The sequence below is a fragment of the Ciconia boyciana genome, chromosome 17, assembly GCF_034638445.1.
Source record: "Ciconia boyciana chromosome 17, ASM3463844v1, whole genome shotgun sequence".
Taxonomy (NCBI): Eukaryota; Metazoa; Chordata; class Aves; order Ciconiiformes; family Ciconiidae; genus Ciconia; species Ciconia boyciana.
The window spans coordinates 12,266,928-12,284,007 of NC_132950.1; the positions used below are offsets into that span (position 1 = coordinate 12,266,928).

The 17,080-nt window shown below is 50.5% G+C and overlaps 1 protein-coding gene across 1 annotated transcript in view; it reads right to left on the bottom strand.

Moving 5' to 3' along the window:
• Nucleotides 1-7,299: 7,299 nt before the first annotated feature.
• MNT (MAX network transcriptional repressor) overlaps nucleotides 7,300-17,080 on the bottom strand; it is a 46,363-nt gene continuing 36,582 nt past the window's right edge. Inside the window, 2 exon segments of the mRNA XM_072882302.1 lie at nucleotides 7,300-8,756; nucleotides 10,369-10,561. Coding sequence (XP_072738403.1) covers nucleotides 8,041-8,756; nucleotides 10,369-10,561 — 909 coding nt within the window. The 3' untranslated portion in view covers nucleotides 7,300-8,040.

Below are 17,080 nucleotides of genomic sequence, written 5' to 3' on the forward strand. Positions count from 1 at the left end.
AGCGCGCGCCGATGGTTGGCTTTCCTGTGATGTGCACGGGGAGGCAAACAGGTCTCCAGGGCTTTGACTCAGCGGCCAGCATGGGCAGCAATCCTGCACTTACAATCAGCATCTTCAGTGACACATTCCTAACGCAAAGAGCGCAGCGAGGATAAAGGTAAACGCTTTGAGCCAGGAGGGTGGTTACATGCAGTGACAGACGCGGGGGACCCTGGCAGCAGGGACGGGAGGTCCCCGCTTCCACCGCAGCTCCTCACCCAGCGATGCCTAGGCTGGTGCTTGACCAGATGCAAATAAATCGTTGGGTGGATGCAATTAATACTTCTTACTCTGTGAAGAAACACTCTTTTGGATCAGATTGTTAAGGCAAATCCGTAAGGCATTCGTACCAGGATTTCTCATCTGGAGGCGTACACCCCGTGCGGGCTGTCGGCCGGCGAGGGCTTCCAGCCCAGCAGGGAGACGGGATGGGAGCTTGGGGTGTCTCCCTGGAAGCAAGTCCTGTCGCAGGCGAGCCTCCGCCCCCGGCGAGCCGTGGAGGGCTCTGTGTCCCACCACCAGTGCTCCTTCACGCTCAAATCCATTTTCACAGCACAAAGAAAGAGTGCGAATGAATGGGCCTCATCCTGATCTACAGCAGAGCCGCGCAATCCCTCCGAGGGAGCAAAACGGCATCGCACGGTCGGTAAGAATATAAATTCCCAGTGCAGAGCAACACCGTCCCCTGCGCTGGCGGTGCAGGGCAGCGGGGAATAAACGACAGCGGGGCCTTCGTGTTTGCTGCACCCAGCTCCGGACGAGAAGCAGCGCTGGCCCGGTGGCACGGCGTGGAAACAGCTAAACACAACATTTGCCAAGGCTGCACCTGTCCAATGCTGTGCTTATGCTGGTATTTTGGTAATTCAAGTTTTGGATTATTATTTTTAAGCTCTATATAACAGGAAGAGAAAGATGCTGCGACTGACCCTATCCACAACCTATTTTCCTTAACTCTAAACATCTGTTCCTAACTACTGATGTTTGACTAAGGAAGAAAACAATCTAAAAACAGCGTTATAATCAATTTTAACCTGTTCAAAATGATAACAAGGGATGGAAAATAGGCCAGAAGTATGAGAGTTTCCCTTTCCTCATTCCAGTATCTTTTAGAATTAAAATAACACTGAAATGAACAACTGTTCACTCAAGAAAAAAAACAGATGCAAAGTCGAAGAGGAGCCTCACCTGCGAGGTGCTCAGGGCTGCCCACCTCCATGCCACCTCCAGCAGCCTTAGGGCAGCCAGGTCCCAGCTCAGCGCAGCTGCGTGTCTAATTAAGCTTAAGCAAGTGCCTGAAAGTCAACGGACTGAGCCAGCGCGCTGCTCAGGTAAGCAGACGTCGACTGATATACGTGGCCAAGGTGGCTCACCTTCGCTGGGGACACGTCCATACACATCACAGAAAGCAAAGGGGCCAAACAAGCACCAACTGCGTCGTCACACCGGGCAAATTACGTCTTCTCCCCCGGCCCTCCCGCCTCCCTCCCCAGGCGCACAAGGGAGGTCTCCAAACACCCCTCGTCCCCACCCAGCCCCGAACAATTTTCACACTTTTTTTTTTTTTTTAAATGCAAAAAATTCACTCAGGATGCAAACCAGTCCAAAAGAGACACAGGCTACATACAAAAATCGGAGACACAATAAAGTCTTGCATTGAATGTCTATACGTATATAAACAGGCGTGCATACGGACAATCACACCAATACCGACACAAGCAGCAATAGTCTCACCTCCACCTAAACCACTCAAAGGCATTTTACGTTTTTTTTTTTTGTTTCTTTTATTCTTTTGTTATAGAAGGCCACTTTTAATTAAAACAAAGAAGAAGAGACAAGTAGTCCAACACCAGCAGGCAGCAGCCTGGCCGGTCTTTGGACCTGCACGGTAATACGCTGAATGCCAATTAGTTGGTGGGGCATTTCCTACCCGGATAAACCGCATACGATTTTAAAAGAGCAGAAGCTTCTGCAGAAAGGACATCATTGCTGTCCAGCTCTCTGCTCAAGAAAACAAAACCCGATCCTGCCGGGGGCTGCGGGGCTGCCCAGCTGAGCCCTCCTTGCCTTCGACACCCAGTGTTCAACCCCAGCACGGGGACACACACACACACACACACACGTGCAGAAAAAAGAGGCCCGACAGCAGCAGTTTGGCTTCAGCCCCGTTTTCTTGGGCACGAGAGGTGGGTCGCTGGCTGGCCCCCACCGTGCACCCGGCCCCGGAGCTGCACGCAGCCGCTGCCACCCGGGCGGGCAGAGCAGGGTCCCGCTCGCCAGGCAGGGCTGTGCACGCGCCCCGGGACCGGTCTGGGGAACCGCCTGCGAACCACGGCACCACCGACTCCAGCAATACCACGGGCACGGGAAAACCCTCCTGACGACCGTCGTCCTGCTTCCCTCTGATTGAGCTGGTCTGCACGGACCCGAACAGCCCAGGCGTGAGCGAGGGGGGTGCTCGCCTGCCTCGCTGACCAGCAAAGTGCAGCCCGTCCTCCTCCCCAGGTTATCGTCCCCCTCCCCAAGCAAACCCCTCACTGCTCAACCCCCGTCAGGGTGCACTAGTCCTGAACACAAACCACAAACAAAGCATGCAATTCCTTCTCTGTGGGTCATCGTCATAAAAGAAAAATGCACAAGGAATGTTTTTGGTCAAAAACTGGCTCTCAAACCCACCGAAGCTGTTCAATACCGGGGCTGAGCAAAACAGCGCTGCCCCGTGCGTCAGCAGCGGCTACAAGTCCGTCCCTCTCTCGCTCTTTGCAAAGCAAACGCCAGCAGAAAAATGGCCTTGTTTGAAAGGAAGGCTGAAGGCAATGGTCTGGCTTAGACTCAAATAAAAATGATTTGTTTTACACAATGATGTAGTTTGCACAATGTTGTAAACTTTGGGAGCTGGGCTGCACATGAGGCGCTGCACAACCAGTGCCCCACTCTGAAGCGGGCAGCAGCCGTCGGCAGCAGGGGCTGGCATCCTCAAGTCTCTCCTCAGTCTTTCCTGAGAACAGTCGGGTTTTGCCCGAGAAAGGTATGAGTCAAGACTTGACGATGCGGCCCTCGGCAGCTGCCACCGCCGCAGCGCACCGGCCGAGCCGGAGGGGCCAGCGGCAGGAGCCCTGGGGGAAGCTGCTCCGAGAGCCTGGCTGTCACTGGGTCTGGGCACGAGTCACCGCGTCCCCAGCAGCGGTGGCACGACTGAGACCGTTGATGCTCTGAATAACGCTAAGGTTTCTCCAGCCAAGACAACCCCTCACCCTATACTAGGACAGGAGCGTAACCCTACACAGGGCTTTAAAACCCAGCTCATGAATTGGGAATTCAAAAATTCCTACCACTTGTCCACCTGATGCCACGCAAAAAATTGTTATAATTACTTTTGGTAATTTGTCTGCCTTTTTTAAACTCTTCCCTCTCCCTCCACCTCCCCACCTGTTTTGATCGGTTTTAGAAATCCTGAGCAATCAGAGGATGAGCAAAGGACAGCAGCGGCTCCAGCCAGGACCACCGCACACGCGGGCCAGCAAGAGGCGGTGACCGGCTGGTGCCGGTGCCGTCACCAGACCGAGGAGTTCAGAGAACAGTCTCACACACACCTTGTTTCCACCTCCCGCTGCGGGAGAGCGAAGCGCACGCAGCCGGCATCAACCGCGCACACCAACACACGCACGCACAGGGACGCCCGACCCGACCCACTGCCTCTCCGACCCCATTCGAGCGACTGCAGAGAACGTGGGAGATCGGGTCATTTCCCTTCCTAAGCTAAACTACAGGGCTCTGGCTAATTTTTATTGGTGAGGTCAGGAATACATTCCCATATTCTAAAGTGTCAGCTGTAAGAACTCTTTTCAGGATAATTTTACAGTAGCAGTTTGGGTTTATTCCTCTCTGCCTGCATTTACCTGGCAGGTGGGAGTGGGAAGTGGCCTGAAGGAAAGCAGTGGACGTGCCCGGCTGCCAGCCCGCTCCTCCTCGGCTGCTGACCCGGCTCTGCCACGCACCGGGCACCGGGGCAGCCGCGGAGGCTCCCCGGGGCAGGCTCAGCTCAGAGGAGCAAAACCGCTCGCCTGCCGGGACGGCGCAATCCAGCTCCCCAGCCTGGGTAAGCTGCAAAAGCAAGAGGGTATTTTTGCTTGTCACTGCAGCTGTCCGAGGGGTTTTGCTCACACAGATCTGCTGGTGTCCATTTCAAACAAACACGACTGCGCTGGCTGAAGTTTTAAGCACAGATCAAGCTTCTGAGCGCGCTTTTGCTGTTGGCAGCGCGGGACCGTGGGGAGCACGCAGGCCGCGCGGTCGGGAAGCACAGCGCCGCAGGGGATGGACCCAGAGCCTGCCCTCGGTGGAAGCATCTCCACTAACCTACCGGCTCTGAGGCAGGCTTGACAGGACAGAAAAGTCTTCTCAAAACTGCTACACAGAAAACCCATTTGCTATTTTTTCTGTGGTATGGTTACCCATAACTAATATTATTCAACAACAGAAGAGATTTCTTGTAAACTTCATATTTATTGATTTTTTTGGGACAAATTAGATCTTCTGAATCCCAAAGTGTACATATATATATATTTATATATAGCTTTCTCCATAGGGAAAACACATATATCAAAGGAGGAGAGACATTTCTAAAGTGCCCCTTGTTATACAGTACTGAACATGATTTCTAAGAGCATTAGCGTAAATCCAAAGTTTCTGAGCAGGAATGACAGACGTGGGGAAAGAAGGGCTGCGGTTTGCTCTTTTCCCCACAGAACAGAAAGAAGTTTGCTGACTTTAAAAAACAAACAGAAAAACCCCAAAGAAATGTTTCTGGTAGCCATGGAAAAGGCAGATGAGAATGGGGGGACCCAAGACGTCTGGACCAGCTTACAGGCTGGCCGAGCAGGACAAGCTGTTCTTCAAGTGGAGGCTAACACTGATGAAGGGGTTCAGACACAACGGCATTGCCGAACGCCGAGGGGGAGAGAAAAACTGGCAAAGATGCGGGACTTGTAGGTGGGCAGGGTAGTGACACTGTTACCTTTAAACCCTAAGGGAGTAAAAGAAGAGGAGGTGAGCAGCATCACCTGTCCGTACAGTAAAGGCCATTAAATCATCCACCAGAAAGCTCATTCGCCTGTATCAAACGAAATGGGAACTCTTCTCTCCATCCCGTACACTTCCTGCTGTGGAAAGCACAGAGCAGCTCTATGCCTGGGTCACTGCTGGTCACCAGGACCTATCTTGGGGTAAGAAGCCAACAGGGTTAAGGTGGGAGCAGAGTTTTCAATGCAGAAAGTAAGCCGCCATGCAAAACCGCATGTAAGAAGAGCAGGACCAACCCGTGCAGGCTGATCCCGCAGCTCCTGCCAACGTGGCACACAGGGAACGACGTCGGGGGGACGGAGGGGCTCTCGGTCAATGCTCGTGTGCCGAGCCCCGCTTCCCAATCCAGGCTTTTTCTCCTTCAATAAGCTTAGCCACCCTCGACTAGAAATGAGGCTTCTGGCCTCGATTTTATTATTTGGTTGGAACAGTAAAGAAAGGCAGATAGATGCTTCCTTCCCTTCCTAACGCAGCTACAGAAGGCAAATCCACACGGTTCCTCCTAAGAAGGGAGATGACCCTGTTGCAAATACTCAGTTTTCAAGAGTTTCTGATGAGGAGCAACTGTCCTGGTATCTAACGCTGTCATCCGAAATACTGGCACACAAAACAACGTCCTTGGGAAAGCACCCGCAGGTACAAGGAGACGATAAAGCCCTGGCGATTCTGCTAACCCCAGTGTTAATGGTGCACTAGAAGTGAGAACAAACGATCTGTTTAAATGTGGTTTAAGGACAGGAATCCTTAAAGATTTGTCCTTTCTGCTGTAGAAACTGTGCTAGCAACACAGGCAAGAGCGTCCTGGACTCAAGGATGCAAGGGATAAAAAACAAAACAAAACAAAACAAAACCCAAGTGTTAACTACAGAGCAACCCAGGGCTTTATAAACAGATTTAATGCAATTCTCAGCCACGTCTGCTCAGAAGGCACAATCACGCTTGATCTCTGTTTGCAGTAACGACTCCTGCCTCCAGCACAGTTCAACCATAGCATGGACGGTATGGAACTGGCAAGTTTTCTTAATTAAACCTCTGCCACTGTTCACAGCAGTCCACAACCAGGCAAAAGTCCTGCTGGAGCCAACTGGCATTTTGGGCAGACTACGGATCGTGTTTTCCTGTGGAAGATCTCAGCCCAAAACTGGATGTAGCCGGCCAGCACAGTGAAGGTGTGACTGCTCAGCCCCTCCTTACCTCCCCCTCTGAACGGGCGTCACCTCCAAAGCGTACCTGGTCAGGGACCAGCAGGGACCACCCTCCCATCCTGCCCCAAGGAAAACATCCGCTGGCTACAGCAGGAATTTTGCCTGCATTAAGGACTGCGGAGTGTTTGTTTTTAAAAAGAGAGGAAGACGGAAAAGAGACCATTAATAGCAGTACTACACACAAAACGGTGCAAGGACCAGAATATTCAGTCAGCGATGAAACACGTCCTAAGCAACCTCCCAGGCAGGCGGGCAAGTACCCGCAGAGCTGAACAATATCCCTCCTCTCGTGACTCCGTGGGAGCTTGCCCCTGACTTCAGTGAGATCTGACCTAACCACCGGAAAGGATGAACAAGAGGGTCACTTAGGATGAGGGGTTGTTCTTTGGTGCACGTCTCACTGTAGTCTGTAAGACACAAGTTATACATCCTGATCTCCTGGAATATACCGTTATCCCATACAAGACTAGAATTTTTTTTCCCCCCAAAGAAAAAAAGATGTCAAAACTGCTTGCACTTTGGAAGATAGCACATGCACATTTATCCCTTTTCTAATCCACTGACTCCCACACTAAAAGGGGGTCAGTTCAGGAACAAACTAACAAAGAAAAGTAACCCATGCAGCAAATCTACTTAATTTCTGTTGGTCTTCTTGTCCCAGGTTCTGCTCTATCGGACCAGATAAACATATTGCAAGTTGCCAGCACAAAATATCTGCCTCTGCAAAACAAAAACGAACGCAAGAAACCTGGGGGCTTGGGACTGGCAGGAGGAATCCTGAAAGGGGGAGTGCCATGCACAGAGATCTGCAAAATCAATTATTGCATCAGCAAAACCAAGCCAAAACAAAAAACAAAACCCCCAAAAAACCATCCAAACAAAACATTGTCAACCATTAAAATAATAAAAAACATTATTTTTTTGACATAGCTATAAAAATCAAGTCATTTATAAAACTGCCACAAATGAAGTCCAGTTGTGTATTCTTTTTCCTTTTATTAGACAGGACAGAGAATTTCCTTAAAATGCCATAACAAGTCACAGTGATTTTAGATGGTTTTTTGAAATGTAATATATTGACGGGAAATACCTTTAACATGGTTTAACTTTTTTTTTTTGTCACTGTATAAGTACCCTGGTCCACCAAACCATCTGTCTTAAAGTTTCTTGTTTAGAGAGGACACTCTGTCTTCTTCCTCCAAAAATGAATTTTGTCTAATAATCCTGCAAAATAATCAACCTTACAAAAGGCCTTCTTCAAATGTTATATTTATATATATATGTATATACATATATATACACACACATACACACATATATATAAATATAGACTTCTATGATTTTTTTTCCCATTCTACGCAATGTCTCAATAAAGAGATCAGCAATTTTTATTCTACAAAGAAGCAACACATAAAAGGGGAAAATTAAAGTCTTAAGAACATCATATCCATATTTCACTGATTACACATAAAAGGAAAAAAAATCACCATGAACAACTGTCTTTGAAGTTTTCTCAGATTAGCAAAATTCAAGTGCAGAGAGGCCCCGGCTCTCGCTGCCAGCGGCAGGCTGGTTACTGGGCGGCTGAGGACAGCCCAGCCCGGCGTCCTGCCACTCGGCGCTTTCTGCACTTCCCTCCCGCGGAGTCGGACGTGGTTGGAATGTATGGAGTTTCGGAAAGTTTCCCAACAAAGACCTTGCCGTCGGACGATCCCCTCTAGGCCAGCTTCAGTGTGCTCACTGGGAATGATGGCATGGTTACCATAGTCACCGGATTTAGGACCGTTTGCCCAACTAACTGTGGGTGATGGACAACTTGGGTTCCTACAGCAGGCTTGGCCATCACCGCTTGCTGGCCAAGGTTTGTGGTTCCATTCACTTGCTGGTGCGAGATCGTGTGAGCAATATGGCTCACCACGGGCTGGCTGACGGCCACGGGCTGAGGGTAGATGGGCAGCTGCTGGCCGAGGTGGGCCATGTGGTTGATGGTGGCTGGGTGCACAGTGATGTGGCCGATAGGCTGAGCAGCAGTGGTAAGTTGCACAGGGCTGGACGTGGAAGGTGCAATGTGAGCAATGTGCTTGGTCTGTGGACCCTGAATCACGTGGTTGACAGTCTGAATGACCGAAGCGTGGGTAGTGGCGGTGTGGGCAATAACAGTCGATTGCACTGTCGAAGCCGCCACGATGTGAGTCTGTGCAGGGACGATCGCCTGCGGCTGGACCAGTGCTTGTGTCTGGATGGGAGGCTGTGCGTGGGCTGGGGTTTGTTTCTGCTGGATGGACAGGTGCTGAGGCAGAACCGCCGGGTGGTGGGAAGCAGCGTTTGAAGGGACGGCTTTCAGGAGCTCTGGGTGCTGGCGCTGGGTTAGTTTTGGTAATGAGTTCACTGGCCTGTCATCTTCCATGTCTTCATCCATGTTGTCTTCACCCTCTGGAAAAAACGAAAGGAAGAGACTCCCATAAAAAGAAAGCAGAGCACGAACTGGACTAACCAGCCTCCCTACAAGGCAGCACAGGCGGAAGAGACGACAGCAGGAGGAGTCACCGAACTACGGGCAGGCAGCATCGCACGGCACGGCACGGCAGGCTCCACCGAGCCCCAGTGGGGCGGCACACCCCTCTCCTCCCTGCCTGTGGGCCAAGGACCCGGAGCCAGGCAGGCATGACTAGCTCGAAGCCCCAGCTAGAGAGGGGTGCTCACAACAGGCTGAGAGATCCCGCTCGGCAGGCAAGGGAAGCACCGTGAGCAGAGGCAGGCGGAGAGCACCTGGGCTGAACTCCGTCTGGGCTGAGGAGGGCTCCGTCTCGGAAGAAGAACAGGGTTTCCTTTCCTGTCCAGTTGTTCCACCGATCGGTACCACCCCTTCTGCTCCCAGAGCAGGCAGGAAACAGCCATGGAGAAACATGGCAGCAAGTTCCTCGTCTGGTTCTGGAAAATGGACTCTCGTCCAGGCCATGAACTAACGAAGTAACACAGGAACGTGCTGACCCTGTGGAGATCAGGAAGACGAGCAGGGCACCTTGCACTGCCTGCTCTAAAGCCAGACATGCAGCAGAGATTAAAAACCTCAGAAGATAGAGAAGCAGCAGGAAAGCCAGGGAAGACACTTCCCTTTTGCAAGCTCTGTGGTTAGTAGTAGCTTGAAGTGATCACTTTCAGCAGAGGCCAGCTGGAGAGGTGAACGGCTGACACGCCTATTGACAAAGCACTCCTACTCTCAACTTCCATCAGCCTACACTCGGAGTCTGCGAGTATGCTCAAAGGTGACGAGCCCGATTACAAGCCTGAATGAACCAGAAAGCTCAGGTTTTCCCTTCCTGGAACCCGCTGTATCGTCTGCCTGGAGTGCCAAGAGCAAATGCTGTCGCGATTTGAAGGAACTGCTGCAAATGGTTACGGACTGCTAGAGCCTCCCCATCTCTGGATAGCAAAGCACTGTACATCCACGGACTGCCTATTCTTCCTGCTGCAGATCACTGGTATGGAGAAAAGCATGCACTCTCCTATCTCACAAAAACTTCCTACTGGGAACAGCGTGCCAGATATTCATTAGTATCATTTCATCTTCACTGTGAATCCTTTTCACGCAACGTGAAGGCTCATTAAGTTGTTCAAATGCTCTGGTGATCCTTCCTGCACCAATTCCTTCTTCTCTACGTGGCTGAACGCCCTCCCACATCCACGCACAAATACATCAGGATGCTCATACACCACTCAGTTCTAGCGAGCAGGGAAGCATAGTTGTGCAAGAGGAAAACTAAGTTTTGAAAGCAGGGAGCTCCATGTGAGGTACGAGCAGATTGAATGTGCAAAACTGCGCTTTGCATCTACCTAACGTTGATGCACGATTTTCAGTTTACTTTACACAAGTGGCAGTGTATTATCAGGCCAACATCAACGATTACAAAACACTTGAAAACCTTTAAATTCATTCTGAATGTAAAGAAACCTTGATGGTGCTAAATGAAGATGCCCACCACCACTATGTAACGGTGTTGGTGACACACAGTGATGATGACAAGAAAAGAGTAATTACGGGTACCTGATGCTGTCGAGGTAGATGCCTGGTCATCCTCTGGCTGAACTGTCTGTCGAATAATTCTGTCAATCTCCAAGATGTCCATCCACTGGCTCAACTCGTTCTTCAACTCTGCCAGTCGCTGCTGGGTAGCAATCTTCTCTCTTGCCAGCCGCTCCATCTCATGTTCATATTCTTTTTCCTTTCTCTTTAAAGTCTAAAGACAGAAGGAAGAAAAAGAAATAAAAGGAGAACTAAGACAACTATAATCTACACTAACTTGGTCACTCCCATGTCCATAGCTGGTTTTCTTTTATTACCAGTTATGCTGGTGTAAAACATCTCCAGATATAGTTACGCCTTTCAAATTCAGGCAGAAAGGGAAAGGACGAGAGCTGGCCACAAAAACCTAAAGGGTTACTTCGGCCAACTGCTTTCTGCCTTCTGAAGGAAAACTGATGAGCCTCCAAAACTGAAATGCTTAACCACGTCAGGTGTGAGTCCCTTCAACTCCAGGGGTAAATTTAAAGCCTGAAGTTCCTCAGGAAAAGCTGTAAGGCTTTCTCTCTGAAAAAAAGTATTTCTGCCACTCTAAAGACAGAAAATGAAATCTTCTTCCTGCATTCTTCCCTTTTCCCTCTAACCTCCTCAACAAAACTAAAAAATTAGGAACCAGGAGCGCTGAACTATGACTATGACTCATATCTGTAACGTGGAAGCCAGACCCTTCCCAGCACAGCACTTCCACCCTGCTGACGTCCTAAGCTAAACACAGGACAGTGACGGTACGTGTGTGCAAACGCTGGCAAGAAAGAACCTCTGTAAGGACACCAACAAACGACTCATGGATGCAGAGTGCTCGTGGACCATGAAGCAGCCTGTCCGAGGTCCCAGACAGGTATTTGTTGGAGGTACAGCAACATAAACCTGGACTCTCTGTTCACTCCTCTCTGTTTCAGTCCAAGCGAGCTCCCTGTTGCACTTCAGCATCAGTTTAGAGTGACAGGGGTCAGTACCCAGCTCCCAACATCAGCCTCGCTTCACCTGCCTTGTGAAATATTTGAAGGGGATCAGGGCTTATCGCAGTCTGGTGGGAAGGTGCAAAGGGAGGGAAATGGGTGCAGTTCCCCCGATCGCCAGGCGAGAGGACACAAGACCACTGTCAGTTAGCCACTCGGAGAGTGGGGCTATGGAGTTTTTCCTACATACATCTATTCCCAAGCCCCCCTAGGGAAAGGAAGCATCTACACAGAGAGCAGTGCTCCTGCACAGCAACGGACTGCTGGCCCACGGCTTGAGAAAGGTGGAAAAACCCCACATCCTTGCACAAAGAGAGAAACCTTGCGCAGAAAACTCTGCTCTTATGCAGGAAGGTAAAGCCACAGACATATTGAAGTATTTCAGAGACAAGGTGCATAGGAAGAGATAGTATCTTTTACTAAACCAACTGACAGCAGTTGGGGGAAAAAAGACAAGCTTCGAGCACTCAAGCCCAAGTAGGTCTACACCAAATCACGGGCATTTCTGTAACCAGCACATAAATCATGGAGAGAGGGGGAACTTTTACATGGTCAGAAGAAAAGAAAAAGCACAAGTACTAATTACCTTCTGAGCAACACACACCACACCAAGAGCTCCTGACCTAGAAGAGATGGCCCTGCGTCATGGGGGAAATCCTGAAGTCAAATGCGAAGGAACAGTATATGTTCTCCTCTTCTGCTAATGCCCACTCAGCGTTGGAAATCTGATCGGTTCATGGGCAGGGAAGAGACGCTGCGTTGGTCAGCACAGTACAGAAAAACGCCAAACGCTACCCAGTACTATTAATGGGAAATATAAACCACATAGATCTGATGGGGAACAATTATGGAGCAGCGCAGCAGAAAAACGATAACTGATCTTCACAAAAGGTACTGTTTTATGAGATTTTAAGCCACTAGTGTAGCACTGAATAGCAACAGGACAGAGAACTTGTCCCCCAGCCCAGGTCAGCACTTACTATAAGCATTAAAGAGACAAAATAAGTGAAATCTGCAAACCCACGTATAGCCTGTCCATTTTCTGAAGTTAAGTTTCGCCGTTAGGGACCTAAATCACATACACACTTCTGAAAATACCAGCTATACAGAGCCTGCACAGATGCTCTTTTTCACTCACTGCTGGCAAGCACTGAATTTAAAAGCAAACCTTACACTTAGCAGAGCGGCAGAGGATCAGACTCATGATCTTCTGAATACGTGCTCTTTATTTCTCTCTCAAGTTCTCCAGGACACTGCAATCAGAACCTGACCTCATTCATTTCAATGGTTCTGCTGGTCTTTTATCTCAAAAGTTAGCCAGGAATAACTTTAAAGCCTGTTCAGCCAGGCCTTTAATTCAGCCTAAGCCAACACAATGACTAGGGTAGTTCCTGCCACCTTCTTACAGAAAAGTAAAATAAAAAAAAAGGGGGGGGTACCTTTGTCCTGATAATAACAAAAAAAGGAAGTATTTTTAAAATGGCCAAACAATGCGTATTAGCAGGGCACAATCATTCCAGATGTGTAAATGGAGACAGCTCCTCTTAACGAGGCTTATGCTTTGCCTCCTGGCACAGCTGGCTTTAGCTCAGCTAAAAGCCTCTCGAAACGGACAGTTTTCAGGCAAAAGGGGCAGTTTTGTCCCTCTCGCTGCTTTTTAAACTGTAAGCAGGCAGCAGATATGCCAACTCCTCAATGCCAAAGTTTTATACTGGGAAACCCCAGCAGACCTGTAGCCTACAGCAGCGAGAGGAGTTACTGGGACAGGAGGTGTCCGCAGCAGGGAAGGTCTTGGGTGCAGGAAACGCAGGTAAGCGGGGACAGGGTCTCCCGGAGTCCTGGCTCTGCACCAGTGCTCACTTCTAGCCTGGAGATGGCGTTTAGATCCATACATGGCTGAAGCCAAAATCCATATGCTAGTTTTAAAGTCTCTTATCCTACTGAGTGCGGCCGAAGCACTTTGCCTGACCCAGAAAACACAGTTGTGCTGTGTGTGCTTTGATTTCCCTGCAGCCGAAGGGGCGTGTGTGGGACACAGAGGGCAAAGCTAAGGCAATGAGGAAGGTGCACACTCCCGTGCTCAGGTTTAAATATGCAAGAAGAGAACTCGTCTGAGTGTCGTCTTCTTTACTCTCTAATCAGGAAAGAAGCAAGCAGGAGAAAGCCTGAGACTAAAATCACTGCATACGGACACAAGCCCAGCCCCTCTCTGCAGCATTTCTCTCCAAGCACGTTCTCCATGCGGTTACTGACAGGGCACGGTAACGAAAGGACAGAATACAGTAACACAGCTTTCCAGGAAGTGTAACAAAGAAATCCATGCAGCCTCAGCACCCGTATCATGCACAGCACAAGCATATTCAAGCAGATTTGGCTTCCTTCCCTGCTGCGAGAGAAGACTCCCAGCACCAGGGGAAAGCACGACTATAAGATATGGGCAGGGCAGCTAGTAATTAGTTACAAAACTTTTAATTACTGAAAAGGCAGGCGAACCCCTAGCAAGCAGCAGGACAAGTCTCGCAGCGAGCGGGGCCAGGGAGCTCGCTCTGTCGCTCTCTGGGTGCTCCACTCCTCCAGCACAGGCTTGGGGCCGTGGCACTGCTCCAAGCCCGGCCCTGCGGGCTCTGCCTCCCTCCGCGCTGCCAGCAGCCCCAGCCCTCCCCGTGCTGGGAATCGGCTTGACGGGGTGCCAGCTCCCGGCAGCCACTTGCCCGCGACTGCACACTCCTCCTGGGGCTCCTGCAAACGGCCCCCCCGGCCAGCGTGCTCACAGGCTGGGTGCTCTCCAAGGGAAGCTGCTGGGGAGGCTGGAGGAGCAGATGGGCTGGAGTCTCTGCTGGCACCGGTAATCTTTCAAAAACTATTCTAGGATGCAATCCACTGTGGATCGCTTTGTAAAGACATATCTCCCGGCTGAGCTGCTACTTGGCCTCATAACGAACTGGGTGTGATTAACCGGAGCCTTCCTCCCTCTCCAGCAGCTCCCCTCCGAGCACTGCCCGGCTCTCTGCGGGCACCGGCCTCGCAGGGCGCAGCCCCGTCCCAGGCTCTGCAGGGGCTGCATGCGTGCCCTGCGTTTGAAGGTGAGCCTGGGAGCAGGAACAGACCCTGACCCACCGGCCCCTGCGCTTATCTCCTGCAGGAACCTGCTGGAGAGGGGACAGGGAGTAGGGACCCTCTTGCCTTTGTACTTCTTCCCACCGGCGGCCAGTATGAAGAGGGTGGGTGCACGTCTCCCTGCGTCCTCCCTGACCAGCATCACCGGCAGCCCCTTGGACAACCGCTGCCTAGCGTCTGCCCGTCGACAGGTTATTTTCTGCAAATCATCCTGCCCACATCAGGTGCCAGGTTTTCCCATCAGTCAGTAAAGTCCACAGTGACAGCCAAACCTTAGTCATTCTGACTTTGCTCGCCTACCTGCTCCCAAACAGAAAACACCTTTAGAGGCATGTGCTGGCCTCCAGTATATTTTTTCTAAACGAGGAATTTCTTACAACAGCAGCAGTATCACAATGGATCCGACGCGATACCAAAAAGAAAAAAAAAAGTCACAACAGTTTTAAAATAGGAAGCAACTACATAGACACTTCTTTCACCAAACCTTTGGGATCTTCCAACAGAACGGGCACATAAGGCTAGAGTTGAAATGGGCAGAGGGAACCCTGAAACTACATACAACAAAATGACTAATTAAGAATGAAATTTCAATAAAAGGAATTCATACAAATACCCAACCAGGGGTCTTTCAAGGTCTGAAGTTTCATTAAGGCAAAGGCATGTGTGCCCGGGACAGCGACAGGTCGGTAACTGCCATCCGACCCACTTCCCCAGCCGCCGCTCCTACTGGGGGCTGTGGGGAACGGCAGTGGCAAGGGCTCCGATACGGTGCTGGTACCTGGGATGATGATTAAGCCGTCTGCCAAGATCCTGAAGGACACACATCCCCAGGTTTGACCCCAGACTGAAGACTCAAGCCCTTGTTCCTGAATTCCCTCCCCAGAAGATGCTGCTTTCCTTTGCACTGTCTTGCTGTTTCTCTCAGGACATGGTCCCTGCAGCAGGGGACAGGTCTGGAGCCCCCACACTCCTGGAAGTCACTACTTTAAGGATGGTTGCACCAAAAGGTGAGAAATCCTGAGCAGAGTTCAAATGAAACGGCTTTGCCCCTCACAGTAGGAAACTAGGTAGCAGGCAAGCAGGCTCACCAAAACGCGCCTTTGCCATGGCCAATACTGGCAGATGTAACCGAGGCAGCCGGAGTCCCTCCTCCCAAGGTTAAGCTGAATCTGAAACACTCCAGTATTAAAAAAAACCAAACCACCCCAACCCTGTAATTGTAATCAATCAACCAAAAATTCCTGACACACACCAAGCAGCTCAACAAGCACAGGACCACCAGCAGACTCCTTCCTCATCGCAGCAGTCCCTTTACCCAGGGTGACAGGACAAGCACTTGCAGAGACAATATAGGCTCGAGGGCAGCTGTGGTCTAGCAGGAGCCCATGGTTGGCAAGCCCTGTGTCCAGGCTTGGAGTTCCTATTCCAGTGCTGACCTCGCAGCTAGACTTCAAATGTTGTTGTTAAAACCCTCCCTTCTGTATCTGCTGCAGCTTCGGGCTGCGAGATGCTAGGAGAGATGAAAACCTGTGTGATTTCAAAGTTTATCTGCCTTTGAATTATCTGAATGTGAAACAATTACAAAATATCCAGCTGAGTTTTCTCCTGATAGGCAGTTATGTGCTTTATGAGTTTTATGCTTAGCTTAGATTCACGTTATGTCATGGACTTAGTCCCTGGCGAGGATGAGGACCTGTGCACGTCCAGGGAAAACGCTCAGGCAAAGCCCGCTGCGTGGGCGAGCGCTCCCACTGCCCAGGCTCCCACCGTGCACAGGTCCCTCCCCGCGCGCCGTGCAACGCTGCGGTTTGGGAAGCGTTCGCCAACCTCATGGAGCCGGTCGGATTAGACCCAGTGCCCCCTCCTTCTTCTGCACCTAGCCAGCGTCACTGCCACCCCACGCGTCTGTGTTCAACCACAGAAGCAGCACACAGACGGGATCACGCCTGCAGCTGCCTGGTGTGAACTCCTTCACTTAACCTGGTTCATGAAACACTGATCCTGCTTCTTCACGGTGGAAAAGTCGCTGAAGTTATCTGCATTTCTGTTTTCCCACCTGCCTCAGAGAGTGGCGAGGATCGATTGGCACTGGGAGCTGCAGACCCTCGGAGAAGGCAAAGTGTAGCCATCCGCAGTTTGGGTTCTCTGTTCTGTACAAAGCAGCAGGGCTCTCGCAGCCCAAAGCCGGTGAGACTGGATTTGAGCACAACCCATGCGTACCAAAGAAGGCAGCATGATTTCCGCCAGCTCAACAGACGCCCACCCCCCCGAGACTGCTCTTTTCCGAGCAACAAACTTCAGCACAGACCCTTCTCCTTATGTTTGTACAGTGATGGTTGTAGGATTTCTTTTTTTAATGTTAAGAAATTGGAAGCCTTGGTTACCCAGGCAACTTTTACTCTGCAGTGTAAGGAAGCTACAGTGAGAATCACAACTTCAAAACCAATTTGTTTTTCACTTCCATGCACTTAACAAAATTCCACAAAAGTGTCTCTTGAAAGAGCCAGTAAACCCTGACCCTGCTGTGGGGGAAGCTGATCTACTCCAGGAAGAAACCATGGATTTCCTCATTTTCATGTGAATCCATCCATGGCTTTTGA